General features: G+C 41.0%; 1 protein-coding gene and 1 long non-coding RNA gene across 4 annotated transcripts in view; one reads left to right on the forward strand and one right to left on the reverse strand.

Moving 5' to 3' along the window:
• Positions 1–18,018, reverse strand: part of cep89 (centrosomal protein 89) — a 61,764-nt gene that overhangs the window by 39,503 nt on the left and 4,243 nt on the right. For all 3 annotated transcript variants that reach the window (XM_011494064.4, XM_020700744.3, XM_078944679.1), the window contains exons 5-15: positions 14,152–14,203; positions 13,639–13,734; positions 11,628–11,795; positions 11,034–11,176; positions 10,076–10,129; positions 8,177–8,280; positions 5,381–5,496; positions 5,113–5,293; positions 3,620–3,787; positions 2,830–2,971; positions 1,769–1,858 (exon numbers count right to left, since the gene is read on the reverse strand). In XM_011494064.4, coding sequence (XP_011492366.1) covers positions 1,769–1,858; positions 2,830–2,971; positions 3,620–3,787; positions 5,113–5,293; positions 5,381–5,496; positions 8,177–8,280; positions 10,076–10,129; positions 11,034–11,176; positions 11,628–11,795; positions 13,639–13,734; positions 14,152–14,203 — 1,314 coding nt within the window. The remainder of the gene's footprint in view (positions 1–1,768; positions 1,859–2,829; positions 2,972–3,619; positions 3,788–5,112; positions 5,294–5,380; positions 5,497–8,176; positions 8,281–10,075; positions 10,130–11,033; positions 11,177–11,627; positions 11,796–13,638; positions 13,735–14,151; positions 14,204–18,018) is intronic.
• On the forward strand, positions 917–3,081 carry LOC110014078 (uncharacterized). Its single transcript, XR_002872997.2, has 3 exons — positions 917–1,048; positions 1,990–2,038; positions 2,947–3,081. It is a non-coding gene; the product is annotated as an uncharacterized LOC110014078 (long non-coding RNA).

Raw genomic sequence — 18,018 nt, forward strand, 5'->3', positions numbered from 1 at the left:
GCGTTTGTCTTCATTTTATCAAGCGTTACTGTCCACAGCTTGTGATGATTCGATGTCAGCAAGGAGGGGGCTCAGAAACAGCCGTCATCGCAGGTTAACCTGACATGTTGCATCAAGCTTGAGGTGACTGGGTGTTGTACTTCAAAAATCAATACAAACACACTGGAACCCTTTTTGTAAAAAAAAATGTGCCATGCTTTTGAAACTGCCTGTTTTTTACTGTAGGACTAAAGCTCTCAGCAGAATGTCCTCCTGGTTAAAGACACAATATTTTCTCTGGACCTTCTTACTTTGGGCTTTACATCAGTCCAGTTGCAAAACATTTTTTTTATTTTTACAAATATTGATCACATATTAGACATATTTGTTTTTAAGGATTAGTATAGAAAAAAATCATAAAAAAAACTTTGCCTAGAATATTGTTCAAATGTGATAAAAAATGATCAAAATCTAAGATTTGTCAAAATAAAAAGACATATCTGCTGAAGTCTACTTCACTTGATGGTACCATCTGGTTTCTGAAGGACCCAGCTGACTGGTGGACTTTAGTAAAGCCTTCTTTCTTGCCTTTTTATCTAAATTAAATAAAAAACGGAATTGTTCAGGATTTAAAGGCAGTGTGTATGGAAGCATTTGCTCTCAGCTGTTTCTTTGGGTGTTTCCCGACTGGAAAAGTCTGTTTGTCCAAACCAAGTCTGCTTTATCTGGTCCGGATCAAGTCCTGAACCTTGCGCTTGGTCTGCATTCAGTCTGCCGTCAATCGGACTATTCTGTTACGAACCAGAGCTTGTAAACGAAAGCATGTGACTTAAGATCTCTTCAGTCTTTGCTGTTGCTATGGCTACACCAATAACAGAACTCCGGAAATTTCTTTATCCTTATATGTTGCTGTTGCTTGAAGGGCGAGAGGCGCCGACAACCCCAAAGCGGGGTTAGGCGGGCGGCCGGGCAGGAAGGCTGCAGGGCCTTTCAGTGTGCAGCACAAAATAAACAAGGGAACCGGAAAGCAAAAGCTGAATCAAGCTGTAGCGTCAAGCATCTGTCAGAGGTAAGATTCAAAGGAAAACGGCCCTGCAGGAAAGTAAAGGTTGCCATGGTGATTCACTTAGAATAGCCTAGTAGTGTCCTAATAGTGTTATCAACACAATAGTTTGTCAAAGAGTGGATGAGCAGAAGGACTGCCTTCTACCAATCAGCTGTAATTACATTTAGAGACGTCTCACGTTAAGCTCATTCAGATGCTGCTTATTTACCCATACCGGGACTATTCCAGCTCTCTCATCGTCTCACCATAGTGGTGCCGATGGTGTTAAAGCCACAGATAACCTGCTGGAAGGGCCCGCGGTCAACAGTGCATCTTTTAAAGACATGGTGGGTCCAGCAGACTCAGCTTGGCAGGCCTCCCCCTCAAACACAACCGCTCGCGCGCTGAGGTCTTCCGGGCGATGAAAGGCCGACAGCAGACGGTTTATCGACGGACACAAAGTGTGCTGATCGATGGGGACTACACTTGGGGGTGATATCGAACAAAATTAACTGGAATGTGCTCAAGTCGGATCAATGGCCGCCGCTGAGCCAAATGTGCGACTTGGCTGGTGGGACTGAATTAGCCGGCACGCACTGCAGGAAGCCTCTGAGTGGAAATGTTGGCTCTGTGCATTCAGTCTGATGAAGGAGGGTTTTAACTCAATTCTGTTTTCCAGACCAAACCTCTTATGACCTGCGTCTTTAACGCGAAGCCACAACTGTGCTAAACTAAGGAACTTACTTTGGCGTCGTCTTGCAACTTTCCAAATCGGAGCGTGCTGTTCAGGAGGCTGCCGATGAATCCCTGCTTTTCCTGGTGAAGAGCTGAAGCCTGGAGGGGCAGACAGGGAGGACGGGGGGTTACTGAGCTAACAGAGGATAACACACGAGGGGGTGGGGGGGGCACTAAGTGATTAATTGGAGGAGTTTGAAGCTCAGTCATTATTGCTTTGTTTTTTTCAGGGGAGAAATCCCAAAAAGATGCAGCAAAGAAGGAAATCTTACAAACCTGGTAAATATAAATCACTCGTACTCCGTTTCAAACTGATCCATGTTCAAGATACTTTCAGTGGGGTAATTTAAGGATAAGGGATCAATATTTGTCTGTCTGTCCACAGTTTAATTTTTTTACTTCAGTTTCATATTCTGCAGAAATTCTGCAAACAATAATGATTAAAATCCATATTTAACAACAAATGCAAACTGCTCACAATGTTTTTTTTTAATTTAGACAAAAAGTGTTTAAATTAACTTTCGATTATGGTTTCTCTAGTATAAAAACTGACCTTTCCACCATTTTTGTCTCATCAACAAAACCCTTTTTCTCATTTAATGATATCCTTTTTGTTAAGACGTACGCGGTTAAAAACCTCTCCTGCACTTTAGGACTTCAGTCCATGGCTGCTGCTCCTGACATGAAGAACGTTTATCGTTCACAGGAGAAAACTGAAAAAAAAACAATTTCTCTTTATGCCAAACAAATGGTACAGCTGCTCTTTATTATTATTAGTGCCTCGGGATAAGAGGTACAGCGCGGCGTGACAAGTTGTTTTTGCTGGTGCAACTCCTAAACCACACCCACCCCTCACTCTGTGCTCCAATCGCCTGTCTGCTTCGATCAATGCAAACAGAAGCTGATGAAGATGAGCATCTTCTCCAGCATTTTAGCTCAGGGGTCTCTTTTCTTCAACTGTATCACCATAAAACAATGGGCTGAGTATTTTGAAGTGCCAAAAACTGTGAGGGGGGGTTTTCTGAGAGCAGACAATAATCGTGGAAACTTGTTAGTAATGTCAGGTTTACCGTGTGTAACAGCTGGTCTCTTTGCGTGGAGATGTGCTCTGCTACAGACATGAGAGCCTCCAGGTGAAGCCGCACCTTTTCCTCCTTTAACAGGGACTCTTCTTTCTGCTTTTTCAGGACGCTCATCTTTCTTTCTGCCTTCCTGGGGAGGAAAAAGAAAGAAAGGATGATCTCGAAAAGAACAAGGGAGGAAAATACGTAGAGAAAAGGAAGAGAAGGCGGAAGAAAGAGAGAGAACAGAACAGAGCGAGTCATCTTGAGACTGCCATCATTGTCTAACCCAACACCTCCTGACAGTCTTCACACTTTGAAATGAAAAACTTGCTTTTATTCTCCGAAGACGCCCACTGGGAGCAGATCCACGTCCCAGGCCATAGCAGCTTTTAGGCTCTACGGTGAGAATGAGTCCGCTGTCAGCCACAGGGACGTTTTAGGATCCTCTTTTAATAAAATCACCAAGATAACGTAGAATATATCTGGAAGGTTGGGTTGACATACTGAAGAGGGGTGATTATTTCAGCCTTCCAACCCAGGGAAGAAGTCATTAACCTAAATCTGAAGGTGTGATAAAAAAGAAGAGACTTTGAAGTTGCACATAAATAACTGGCGTGGATTAATCCTGGATGTTTGTGTTCATGTTGGGCAGGAGCGTGCTGGAAACTGCTGGTTCTTCTATCCTATTCAATCGGATTCTTTTCATTGGACTGTTCTAAAGCGACGGTTGAACAGTCCATGTGGTCTCCTGTCCTGGCTTCCTGTCTGAAGTGAGAGGACCCTCCCGATTCTGTACCTATTAGCTTGTCTGCAGAGATCCAGCTCAGCCCTCATCGTCTTGACGTCGGCAGCCAAGCTGAGGTTGTCCTGCGCCAGTCGCCTCTTCTCCTCCTGCAGCCTGGAGACTCTCTGAAACAACTCCTGCAGCTCCTCCGTGCTCCTGCTCTCCTGCTGCTCCAGCTGTCTGCAGGTCGAGAGCAAAGTTTACCGAGCGTCACATGGTGTACAGCTCTCAGAGAAAAGTGCACATTCCTTAAAGCAAAGCCCCAGAGGCCTTAATGTCTAGAGCTATAATTACTGCTATTGGACAAAAGAAAAGAAGCTTAAAGACCCAACTTCCATGAAAACGGTGCTGTTGGTGTTTTTAACAGGTTCTTATGGGATCTTCACTGATGATAGAGGCTTCCTGCATCCGTTAACGTCTTTGTTTTGCTCGTCTGAGCAGGAGTTTGGATCTAAAATCCACGACCGGATAGCTACGAAATTGCTCGCCATTTCGGTTGCACCAGTAATGGGTGTGTCCAAATTGGAGGGCTGCGTTCCTCCTGGGCTGCGTTTGTAGGCTGCTTACGTCACGGCGCCGCGACACGAGCTGTCCTAATTTAAGGACTCCTTCAAATGCGGCCGACGAACACGGCCTTCCTTTTCCCGATTTCAAGGATTGGTCTGGTGTATCCTTCATGCTGTCCACATCACAACATGCATTGCAGCCGAGATTTTCTGACAACAATGGCTGAAGGTGAAGCGGGACCCGGAGTTGGAAACAATCAAACCTTTTTATATTTACATCTCCCAGATTAAAAGTTGGATCAAGTAAGCCAGGAAAATGTTGAGCTCCATGCCTGGTTCACTACTCCTCTCTGTTCGGGACTCACGGTTGCTAGGCAACATGACATGCGCTCATGTAACGACTGGAATTATCCAAAGGCCAGAATCGTCCAATTTCACAGCCGTTAATATCCGGCCAAGCAGCTCGCCGAAGGACCCGACCAACGTCGCCCGGGAAGGTCGCAGCCATTGAAGGATGCAGGCCTCCAATTTGGACGCAGGCCGGCGTTAGGTTTAAGGGGGGGGGCTGTAAGCTAGCAGAGGAGAGTGCAAACAGGTGGGTGATGGGAAGTGGGGGGTTGCTCTGCACCAACGGTCCCGCCCACAATTCAGAGACGAATTTCTAGTGAACCATATTCAAAAAAATGCACAGGTTGTCTGATTTTGGCTAAAAAAACAGCATAATCATAATTGAAAGACCAGTGGAAACATCAAAAGATGATTGGAGCGGTTTTTAAGAAGCAAATATTTAACTGAGTTTTGGTCTTGTTTGGACTTGAGGTAAAAGCAACTTTGATATGTGCAGAAAAGTGGGTTGTCGAGTGATTCCCAATGGTTTTGACTTCATTTTCCTACAATTTCTTTGTTACAACCCATCAACAATCTAAGAGACAGTCAGAAATGTATTTACGGTATTTAAGTAAATAATGAGGAAATGACAAACATGGAAATGTTTTCCACCTTCTGAGTTTCTCTGACATGTGGCAGTGTTCGTCCCAGGTAACTGCGTCCTTCAGGCATTTCTGCAGAACCTGAACCTCCTTTGCACGTTTCTCGGCCTCCCTCCTGCTCTCCTGTAGCTCCTCCTCCACGCTCTGCTTCTCCGCCTCCAGCAGCATCAGCTGCTTCGATAGCTTCGTCACTGCAGAGACGAGAGAGTCAAATCGAGCCAGGAAAAGCTCATAAAGACCCTTTTTTTCAACCGATTGAATCTTTTATTTTATGCCACCTTCTGACTGGTGTTTGCTTCGGTTTGCTTTGGCCCCGACATGCAGAGCTTCGATCTGATTGAGAAGATCCTGGTTCTCCCGCAGGACCAGGAGGGCCTGCTGTTGGATTTGCTGACTGTGGAAAAAAAGGGTTTATTGCAACAGCTGAATGCTATAAGACAAGAATTTAACAGAAGGAAAAAAAAAGGTTGACTACAAGGTTTGGCAAAATCAAAAGCGTGGTGGGAAAATTATTTCATTGACTTTCAAAATAAGAAACTCTAAAAATGACAAACAGGTGAGTGGGTTCAAATGGATACATGTAACCGTTTGTTCCACTGACACAATTTATCAGGAGTCTTTCCTAAAAAAGGTAAATATTATTTATTTTTCAGAAAATTTTTCAGAAAAAGGAAACTTAAATTAATTATTGAAAATATAAATATACAGAGATCATCAACACATTTTTCATTATTGTTCACCTCATCTTTTAATTTTATTGAAACGTTTTTTTAAACAAAAATACTAAAATCTATGTAAAACAGGCAATGTAAAATAAAAAATAATAATAATATTTGTTATAATTTGTATTAAACTGTTTCATAAATGAGAAAGGCTGTGATTTTTCAGCAATCAGTATTAATGAAAAGTACAGGTATTTCACAAAAAGTAAAGACTTATACAAACTTATATTTAACCATTAGGCATGGGGTGAATTAGTTCAAGGTTTTATTTATAGTAATTGTGATAATTGTAGCCTTTGGGTAATAAAAAAACCCCAACAATTTCTGTGTCTCCGAAATTTAGAGTAATGTGAAAAAATGAATTGTTAGAAACTTTTGGAGTTTAATAAACATTTAAAAATGTCAAAACACCTGCAGAGGTTTCCGGAGCCTTTAAATGAGCTCTGAGTTTAGTTTGGTAAGTCAGAAAAGAAAGAGGAGGACTGATGTCCAAAAGACAGTCGTCCACACCCTTCACAAGGAGGACGAGCCCCAAAAGGGTCATTCCTGAACACAGAGTACTGTTTCCAAACATATAAACAGAAGATTAAAAATATATGACTTCCACCACCAAAGGTCCAGATTGTTCAGATGGAACCAAATTTTGCATTTCATGCAAACATTCAAGATGTCTGGAGGAAGAGTGCAGAGGTAAGAGAATGTTTGAAGTTCAGAGTAAAGAGTTTCTACAGTTGGTGATGGTTGGAGGATCCATGTCATCCAACCCTGTATGTTATTAAAATAAAGATTAGTCCACAAAATAGGTTATTTTGTGGGATTTTCCACCAAAGAATTAGCGAATGTCAGCCATGTATTTTGTTCAGGGCAGCCAGAAAATCAAAAGTCACGTGATCCTGAGAAGGATCCCAGAATTTTTGTAAAACGACTCCATGTTTTGGGGTGACTCTGGGTTGTGTCGTCTGCTGCTGTTGGTCCACTTAGTTTTCTGAGGTCAACAGTCGATGAGGAAATTCTAGAGCACTTCATGTTCCCCTCTGCTCATAAGTCATGAGCAGGTGCTGCTTTTATTTTGTACTTGGTACCTGGCCACAAAAGCTGCTTTAGTGATGACTTTTTTTTCTTCTTTCTGCTTGGGCTCTAATTTTCTGAGACACAAAAAAAAACAGGTTTTATTTTTCTTTTAGCCTGTTTTCAAATTATAAAAGCCTAAAATGTTGATGATTCTATGTAAAATGTCCCTTTTCTTAAATGACTGACAAAAATGTTGAACGTTCTCTTGGTTTTCTACTCTTCGAAATGCTTCTGTGTACCGGTACTTACTTTTTTATCCTTTGTTTCAAAGAGACTACGAAAAGCAGTTGGTGTTAGCATTTAAAACAGCATTTTCTGCAGGAGAAAAGTTTAAACTCTTTGGGAACAGAGTGACAAGGATGATGTCAAACTGAATTCAGAAATTCACAGGTAGCTTATAGTTTTACTGCACGAATGAGTGTTTAAGCATCATATTAGTATTTGAAATGTCCACCAGTATTGGTAAAAGTCTGGGTACTTCACACCAACAAACAGATATTCTGATAAATAACAGATGTTATGGTTTTAGTCCGTGCGTGGGACAAACAGTCACTTAACCGAGAGCTTGACTGCAAAGCGGTTTAAGGAAAAAGGCGTTTAACATTCTGAACGGCCCTCTTGTTTATCCGATATCTGTTCTGGAGCTGACGACATGTCCTCCTCTTTGCTCTCATAATCAACAGTAAATGCCGGCCTTCGGTTCGAGAGGTGGAGTTGTCAAATACCAGCCAGTAATTTACCGCTCGCTGTTCGGTGATCAGCTGTTGATAAGAGCCCTCGCAAAACACTCTAAATGTAAATGTGTGCAAATGCACCCGCCAGAATAAAAGCCCGACTCTGAAGAAAGCTTTTACGACTTTGGTTTTGTTGTTTTAGATTTGTGGACAGGTCAGAAATAGGTAGGGCACGGAGAATGATAAAACAATTGATTTGTTACTTTGAAGATGTTTGAATGGCCGAACCCTGTTATACCTATAAACTTCTGCACCCATTTTTTTCCTCCTCGGTCATAAAGGTTTTGATCTTAATGACTGCGTCTACAAAAAAACTCACAAAAGCTCAGAGAGAAAACTGCATAAAAATCTCACATCTTTAAAGTTTCTCGGTTTAAAATCCAAACCTAAAATATGACTTTACTACTACTGAGTGTTTATGCCTTTTATTTGTTACATTTTGTTGCGTTTCCTCCTGTTTTGTCTTGTATTTTTCTTTTCTACACAGCTGTTGTTGTCTGAAAGTGCTTTATAAATAAAGTTTGGGTCATTTGTCTGACCCTCTCACCTGTCCTCCTGGCTGTGCTCGCTCATCCTGGCGCTTTCGGCGTGAAGTCTTTGGTTTTCTCTGATCAATTCTTCAACGCGAAGACGTAGTTTCTTCAGCTCCTCCTGCAGCAAACAAAACATCACCTTCTGGATCATTGCAGTTTTGGTTTGCTGCTCCATTTTGTTGGGTTTAAGCCAAATATGTGAACCAGAATGAATAAAAGCTACATAAAACTACACTATAAATAAAAAATAAATCCTTCTTGTAAGCTTTTTTTTATACTGATTTCTACTGTACATTTACAGATACAGTAGTATTAATCACTATGGAACTTTTTTATTTGCTTTTGTTCTGTAACAAACAGGCACATCCCAAAATTTAAAGCATTCAAAAAGTGAAACTGGTTTGTTTTATTGCACTATTATTTAAATATTTCAAGTCTTAATTTTTTGGGGCCTTTTTTTTTTCTTCAAAAGACACAAAATTCAGCTTCTCAGAAAACTAGAATATCCCATCAAATGATTCTAAACAGGATGTTTTCATCACAAGTCTCCGGCGTTCATTTTTGGCACTGGTTATTTGGATGGATCTTCTTCTGCACGTATTCCTGCATCCATGCTTTGTGGCATGGAGGTGACCAGCCTGTGAGACTGCACAGGTGTAACAGAAAACCCAGGTTGCTGTGACATCTGCCTTCAGGTCATCTTAATTGTTCTAAACTCTTCTTCTCGACAACAAATCAGAGAATTTCTATCGGGTTCTGCTCAGTTTGTAGCTCAATCAAGCCTGGGAAGATCATGTGTGTGCAGGTTCCACGTCCTGTGGACAATCAGGACACTCTGGGTCTCGTCTTCCCTGTGAAGGGTGTGGATGACGGCCTTCCGGGCAGCAGTTGAGGCAGCAGACGCAGGGGATTTCAATGCTCAAAAAACCTTTACAGGTATTTGAAAGTACTTAGCTGATTTGTTTGTGACACCTTCTTTTTTAAAGTTATCCGAAAAACATCATATTATGCGTTTTTAACCTGTAATTCATATTCACCAAACTTACAGCTAATATTAAATACTTAAAGGATTTAATATAAAATACAAGCTTTAATTGATTTTTTTTTACATTTACCTATGATTTCGATCATAAAGTAATGTATTTTCTCTTGGGATCTTCCGACCAAAGGACTAAAGAAAGCCTAGAATGTTATTGTTCACCTGCTGTAGAGGTAATAGAGGTAATGGCGGCTCCTTCACTCTTTCATTCAAACTGGCAGTGCATCACTTTAATTGTCATTTTCTGCTTTTCTTCTTCCTACTGTAATCTTATTTTCTTAAAGAAAGATCACATTTAACATTTCCGGACGTTAATCCAATTCCCTTCCTTTATTATCTCCTACATTGACGTCTGTTTCCACCCTTTTGAGGTAAATGTTCTATTTCGGGCCACATTGAATCACAGTTATCTTTGTGGAAGGTCTGAACAATTCTTACTGTTGCCTTGGAACGATTCCTTTCAATCTGCAGACTCATTTGCATATTTAGAGTCATAAAATGCTTTTTTTTACAAGGTCAGAAAATGTTTATTAGAAATGTAGCAAATCCAAAATGCAACTGTTAATATAAATATTTTTTATTAATAATTTATGGTTATTAGTAAATAGAACAAACCTTTTAATATATATCCCTAAAGAGTGATAAGTCCATTTATTTAAATGTGGGAAGCCAAGAATAAAGTTTAGTATAAATCTCTCCTCTGCTAAGTTTTTTTTCACATAAAAAATGTCTCTTAAAGTGTTTTAAGCATCCAACATTGGACCGTCTCCTGTGTTTTTTTTAAGTCTTCGGCCTCCTTTGTTTGTTAAACTTTGCAGAGTTCTTGTAGAGTTTAGTTTTGAAGCAGGAGTTTTAACTGAAAGAAACTGGTCACCTTCATCCCGTCTTCTTCAGCCGGCAGCGAAGCGCAGAAATGATTCACGTCGAGCTGCAGACAAGGACAGAAACGGTGAGCAGGATTGGAGTCATCCAGCCGGACAGTTTTTAAGCCAGATGCCAGCTCAGATAAGGGAAAACCAAGACGAACGTGGATCTATTTATCTACAGGTTTGGATCAGAATGGAGCTGAGCTTGTGGCCCGCCCAGCATATTTCCCATGTCACAAATGAACTCTTATTCAAACAGCATTTTTCCTGTTCCTGATTCACAGTCATTTGAATCAAGAAATACTAGAAAAAATACAATTTTAATCTTATTTTTCTTCATTTACGTCTTCCATCATTGGAAAAAAGCCACAAGAACATGTTAAAATCCCAAAAGCAACATTTTTATCCGAATGGGTCCTTAAGTTGAGGCAGTCCAGCTTGTAAATCACAAACCTGGTTTCTGCATCTAAAAGGTTTAAAGACCCCTGAGTGGGTCTTTAAACTTTAATGGTAATCTGCAGGATTTGGGATTAAGAATTTAGAACAACTGTCACTAAATATTTTCTAACTTTGTGCTCTATAACCTCCCTCTGCATGGTCGGGTTGCAGCACTATTCAGCCATAACGCCTCTTCTTTGCCGTCTCAACTATCAGTAATGAGTGTGAGCCGACACACGCCGAGGCAGAGAAAGTCAGATGCCAGAGCAAGGACATGAAAAATCTCCTGGAGTGATCAGAAGGCCATGATGAAAACCACAGGTTGACTTTCTTGTGCGGACTGGAGAGGACGAGCTGCGACAGGACATCAGTCAGAAGGAAGCAGGAACAAAGAGATGGATGTATGTGGTTCAGCATCAAAGTCGGGTAATAGATTATATGAAATGCAAACAATGGATTCTGCAGAAGATTGATCATTTAAAGCTTCAATTAAGCATTGCAGCCACTGCAGCGTTGGTTTTGTCGTACCTCGTCTTTGGACGGCGGTCTGGCGGCAGCTTGGTGGCGGCTGAGCTCTACTTTCAGGCGGTGAACTGTCAGTTTCAGGGCGTCGTTTTCGTCCACCAGCTCCTGAGCGTGCCGTCTCAAACTCTGCAGCTCCGCCTTGCTGACTGCAATCACAGCAGAACTGTTCTAGCGGGTCGCCACATGTGTGTAGACCCTCACCGACCAGGTCGCTCAGTGGGTTTGTTTCAGCTGCTCTGATGATGCCCCTCCTCTCTGTAATACTTCTGAACTACCGGATGTTTTAGGCTTTAGTAGAGGAGTAAGGACAAGTTACTCTAAGGGGAAAAAGTTCCTGCACTGCAAAAACATTAGGAAGTTACTTCCAGACATTTTTGTAAGAGATGAAGACCGACAGGAATCAGTCAGAACTTCCACCAATCAGAGATGCAACTCTTACACATCATTTCATTAGGTCTATTCAATCAATTTGATGTGAAAGGTGAATTAAGCGGTTAAAACAATTTGATTTTCAAAATCTGTAATGATCTCCTTCGTTTTCAGGGGTGCAGAGCTGAGATTTAGAGCGTTTGCTCCTCGCAGCAGTCCATCTCTTACCTGCAAGAGATCCCATGTGGGAGGAGTTTGGGCTCTCCTGATGTTCACCGGCTCTCCTGGGCTGCCTCTGCTTCTGGACCTTGCTGTATGCGCTGCTGAGCTCTGGAGAAGTGCCGCCCGCTGCTTTGTAGCACCTGGAGGGGCTGGCAGCTGGGACGGGAGGTAAAGCTAAAATGACACAGGACACGAAGCTGACACCTCTCTTCACAGGGACGACAAGCATGACAACTGCACACATGTGCAAATCTTTAGTAACCATTAAAAATGGCCACATCGTCGCCAAATAAAGTTTGACACGAGCCCTGCAACCGCAGAGTTAACATAAATGATTGGAAATGCTTCTAAATTTATAGATTAAATCAAGATTGGAAGAATCCTTCAAGCTAATAAACGTTTTATGTTTAGTTTTTCATTCAATTGCTGCCACTTTTGGAATGAGACGTTTGCAGGGTGATGTGGTTTATAACTACAGAAATATTCTCTCAAGAAACTAAAAAAAAAGTCATTTTTGTTTTACCTTAAAAGCTAACTCTTGTGGAATAGGAATAACAATATTTTTATGCCCTGTTAGTCCTGAACAAAGCTGAGTCAACTCTTTAGTACGGTGGCCCTGAAGTCCAAATCACATCAGCAAATCACTCCACGCAAAAACATATTAAAGCGAAACCGGACGAGGTGGGGATGATGGGACATCACTGATTGGATGATGATGTTTGAGTTTTGAAGCAGGCTGATGGTTTGCCCTAAACTGTGGTTGATTGAGCCATCGCCAAACCTTTGCAGCGGCTGTGGTCAGAAGCTTAAAGGAATGTCATCTGTCGGAAGATATTTGGGTTCCTTGTTTGGAATTACATTTTGGTTTTCATTTATTTTATTCTAAACACCAGGAGGCTGAGGGTTCAATAGAAATAATGGATTGAAACAGACGGCTATGGTGGCCCTGAACTGCATATCACATCAACAAATCACTAATTACAAAGCCATTTTAAAGATCACAATGACAATTTAAAAACAGTTAAAAAGCAACATTACAGTTTGGAGAGAAAAAACTTCAGAAACCTAAACATAGAAAACAAAAATGAAAAAAACATTTTTTCCAGAAACAAAGTGAACTGTTGGAAAACGAAACACGATGAGAGGCCGGAAAAGAATGGTACCGAGGGACATCGCTGATTGGATGATGACGTCTGTCCATCATTTAAACTGAAAGCTTTTTGGCTTGAAGCGATACTGGATTTCATCATCACCAATCAGCGACGTCCAATAGTACCTACTTTTACTGGTTTCTCATTGCATTTAGTTTTTTAACAGTTCACTTTGTTTTTTGTTTATTTTTTTGAATGTTCCATTCTGTTTTCTGGAAATAGATTTTGTTTTCTGAAATGTTTTAAGTTTATAAATATATATTATTAAAAAATTATTTTTGTTGAAATTAACTTTGTTTTCTGAAACGCTTTTTAACATTAGCGTTGTTTTTTTGATTGTCGTTGGGATCTTTAAAATGTTCAACTGATGTGTTGAATGATTTGGGGGCCATCGTAAACCGGCTTTCAAACTGGACCTATAATGTTGCCCCCCCTTCCCCCCCATACTAGTGAGCCAAACAAAGAAAACTGTGGACCGGATCAGTGAAAAGCTGCTTTTTCTTTTGCTTTCATCTCCCCTTTAAAACCACAGGAAACCTGGTGAATATTTGGGTTAATGTAGGTTTTCTTATCACTGTGTGCACAAACACCGAGCGTTCCCAGTCAGGGTTTATCCCCACTTTTATGAACAATTTGAAATGCTGCCAGCGATCAGACAAGCCAGTGAAGGAACTGACTGATTATTTATTCTGCTGAATCTGAAAACACGCCCTCTGCAGCGTCAGAGCAGTGGAGGACTTTTGAAATTGGAGCAGAAAACTGCAGATAGAAACAAAAAAAAGAAGAAGAAGCAGCAACACTGACCCAAAGAAGCAGCATGTGAGTATGACAGACACACAGCGGGTTATTTCAGCTCTGACACCTACATGACACATCTTCCTTCCAATTTTCGGGCCTCTTCTTGACAGACGCTCTCTCCCCCGTGGCTTCAGGGGACCAGCTTCCCGATCCCTCTGTGAAATCTGGGAGTCGTTATGAGATAAGCAGAGGAAGCACGAGTAAAACGCCTTATCGTTGGAGCACATTTTTACCACTTACGGGTTTGTAAAAATGAATTTTCTGCACGGCTTTGCAAAGCAGCCCGCTAGTGTCAGCGTGATTGAGTAAGGTTAATTTTAGGACCACATAAAACGTTTTTCTTTGGGCACCGTCTGCAGGCTAGGACCAGTGCAGTAATAAGTAATAAGTATAACAGTGTATTTTACCGTTAAAGCTTCACAGAAGTGTCAAAATGTGACTGACATGTCTCTGTTTTCTTTTGGAAGTAGCATGTTATTATAGCAGCATGTTGTGTTTAATTATTTTTTAAAAACGTGTTCTCACGGTGGCTTCATTTGTCAGTTCATGCATCCAAACATCGATTCGTGATGCATCAGTACCTGGGGAGGCAGCTTTTCTTCCGGACATCTGAGCAGGCAGAGGGGTACTGGGCTGGAAGGGACCACAAGTAAACACTCAGGGGAATCAGATGCAAAGTATCTGACTCGTTTTTTTCTCTCTAAACAGACTGTCAAAACTAGGGCTGTAGGGAAAAAAATAGATCATGTGAAATATTATGATATTTCAGAAACCTGGTGTGATTTTAGATGTAGTTCTTACCTTTGAAGCACACACAAACCAAGTTACAAAGACTGAATTTTACTGGGTAACACTTTATTTTACAGTACAGTTACTACAGGGTACTTCGAGTCCAGCTGCACCTTACTTTAGAGGTAAATACCAAGTAATACTCATGTGAACATACCCAGCGTTTTTTACAGCAAGTACCATTAAATGGAGAGCTGACTTTCTTTTACAGCCCAGTTTCAGTACTTTAGTACTAAGAGTACTTTAAAGGTAGTTGATGTGTACCTGTAACTACTCTCTCCTTATAAATGGTAAGTACCAAGAGACACACTATACCCTAACACTCTAACACTGTAAGTTTACATGTTAGGTTAGAGTCTAACCTAACGTAACCTAACCTAACATGTAAACTTCTTGTAGAGGTTTTTAAGAAGAGGCTCAAGACCCACCTTTTTAATTTAGCTTTCAGTTGATTTTAACTGCTAAATTATTCTATTAGTTTTAATATAGGCTATATTCTATACTATACTTCATTTCATTTTATGCATCTTATTCTCAGTTTTTATTTATTTATTTATTTATTTATTTTTTAATAAATCTTATAATTTTAGTATCTTATTGTGATTTTAGCCCCAGTGTTTCTTGTGGGAGTCTTTTCTGCCAGGGTTGCCGGCTTGCCCGGTGGCTGTTGTTGCAGTTCTTGCCCTTGCTGGGGCGGCTGGGGTTTAATTTTGCAGCCTCACGGCTGTGAAGTGGACCCTGGTGTTGTCCCGGTCTGGGTTGGCGCTGTGGCCATGCTCCCGTGGGCGGGCTGGCTCCTGGTATGAAGAGATTCCCAAATGCCGTTTCCTCACAGCAGAGCCAAGCCTTGTTTGTTTGTTTGTTTGTTTGTTTGCTTGCTTTTTTATTTATTTATTCATTTATTTATTTTAACTTGCATTAGTAGTCAACATTCATTGTCGTGGGTCATGTGCTTTAATGGAGGGGAGTGGGAAGGGTGTAGGGTGGGTTGGGTTTTTACTGTAATGTTGTGTGTTTTTTTGTTTTTAATGTTAAAGCGCTTCGAGCTGCACGAAATGCATGATAAGCGCTATTTTATAAATAAAGTTTGATTTGATTTGATTTGATTTGTACAATAAATAGTACTTTCTGTGTACTTTCTCTGTTCTCAGTACAAGTAAGAACCATGAAAAAAACAATAAAGTACCACATAAGTACTACGTAAATACCCCATCCTCTCAGTAATTACAATGTAAATTCTAGGCACTTCTTCATAGTACTTCAAAGGTAGTTTCTGTTTACGTACTATCTTGATACACATGGTAAATACAAGGAAACATACGATAAGTTAAAAAGTAAATTCAAGGCACTTTATTTGTACTTACATCTGGTAAGTACCACAAGAGACACATCAACACAACACGTAAATACCCAGTAGGTACTTTGTAAAAACCCAGAGTGTACAGCACAAATACCCAGCAGGTACCACATAAGTATGAATCAAAAAGCATCACATAAATATACACCCAGTATGATGCAAGTAACAAGTAGGTACAAAGAAGTAGCCTGTAAGTACCTTGTAGGTACAAAAAAGTACAGTGTAAGTCTTACCTAAATACCCTGTAAGTACTGAAATGTTAAAAGGAAGCGCTACCTTTTATGGTCTCAGAAATACTGAGACCCTTTCTCTTCAGAGCCAGTGCTAAATATTACTACACGCCTCTATAACTTCAAGAACAGATTACTGCAATGTCCTTCGTTCTGGTGTTGAGAAAGTACTATGAATCGTCTGCAGCTTGTTCAAAACTCATCTTTTAAGCAGCACGTTGCCACTGAGCACAGACGTGTCTATTGGAGATGGAAACTGTGGCTATTTCACCCAAAGCAGGCTCGGTGGAATCTGTCAAACGTCTTGAACGTTGGACGTGGGGGCCTGCAGGCTCCGCCTACTTTTATTGAGACATCTGATTGGTCAGTTTCTAACTTGATTAACTTGAACTACAGAAAAAATGTTGAGAAAAAAAAGAGGATTATCAAGAATATGTTTTAAAAAAAAAGGTATCAGAGGAAGAATGTTTATTCTGAGTACCAGCTGCTAATCTCTCTATAGAAGTCTATGGGATTTTGGCTTCTTGGAGTCAGCGGTTTCCTTAGCCCAGTTGTTATATGCAATCAATGGTGCTGAGACAAAAAAGGGGTTAAAAAAAATCATGATCAGTTAGAAACAGACGGCTTTAATACGTGTTTTTGAGTTAATAAGGTTCCCGCTCACATGCAGCTTGGCGGAGCAGTGGAGTCAGCTATAGGTGGTCCTGGCGTGCCTCTGAGGCACCCGCTCCAGGATGCCAGTAATGACCACCAATTATCCAGCTTCTCTCTCTTGAATACCTTTGGTTTTTTTCTTTTTCTTCCTCTCCTCCTAGTTTGCCATTAAAGCCAGCAAGCGGCCGGCCTTCCAGCCATATGTGGTCTGCAGCGCCCTGACCTGCAGCCACCTTTTTTGAAGTCTGCTCAAACAGGAAGCAAGGAAGCCGGCGTCATTAGCGCTCACCGCTACCACCACCCCTGCTGCAGGGCTTCTGAGTCACATGATCACACACACACACACACACACACACACACACACCGCTCGTCTCTGCTCTGCAGCCTCCCCTTCTGGGGTGAAGATAAGCGCACACGCCGCCCAGACCTCCCACCTGCTGCGGTGGGACGTGTCATCCTCAGCGGCCGAGGGCCCGCTATCTTCCAGAGCAGCTTTGGATTCCTGCTGCAGGTTTTCCAATCTCCTTGTCTACAACGTGCACGCTCCATCTGCTTTAAACACAGACTCCAGGGAGGACAGAGACGTAAACTTAACAGCCTCCAGAGACGTGTCTCCTCAGCTTTGCTTCACTTTGTGCGTAAATCTGTCAAACTCTTCAATGAGAGCAACTGGGATCCCTTAGAGAGAGACGGTCAGTAGACGGTCGTCACCAAGCTTTACCCTGACCCGGGTCCATCGTCACCAAGCTTTACCCTGACCCGGTGGTATCAGTGAAACAGGAGGCAACCCTGTGGCCTCCCCAGGTTCAGTGTTGGGGGTAATGAATTACAAATTACTATCATTCAATTACTTTTGTCAGTAACGTAACAAATAACAGCTCAAATTTCAGTAATTAATTACAATTACTAGAATACAGAATCCCTCATTACTTCCTCACTGACATTTTGGTTTTCTACACCTGTGGCCCGGCCAAGTGACTAGGACACGGCGTTCTGAGTGAATACTTTTGGTCATTTAGTGTACATGTCAATAGGTTTTTGAAGGATTTTTACTGTTGGTGTTGCACAAATTCCCTGTTTGTACACAATTAGAAACATGCCAAATTCTGCTTCGGGACATCTTTGTGGATACATTATTTGATTCAGCTTCAATTATTTTATATTTGATATAAATACATTTGTGAAAATAAATAAATTAGATATTCACAAAAATAGGTTTTTAGAAATAAAACCATTTTTTAATAAGTTTCAGAAGTAGATGTGCTCATATTCTACCTCATTTAAATTTATAAAATATAAAAATACTTTCCACTTTTGTTGATAACAATAAGCTACATCAGAACCCCTAGTATTTAGCTTGATCTTGTATTGTTGAGGTTATTATTTTCTTTTTTTTTTGCTGGATTTTGATGTTTAAG

Source organism: Oryzias latipes, chromosome 3, assembly GCF_053564925.1.
Source record: "Oryzias latipes strain Hd-rR chromosome 3, Olatipes_Hd-rR_3.1".
Taxonomy (NCBI): domain Eukaryota; kingdom Metazoa; phylum Chordata; class Actinopteri; order Beloniformes; family Adrianichthyidae; genus Oryzias; species Oryzias latipes.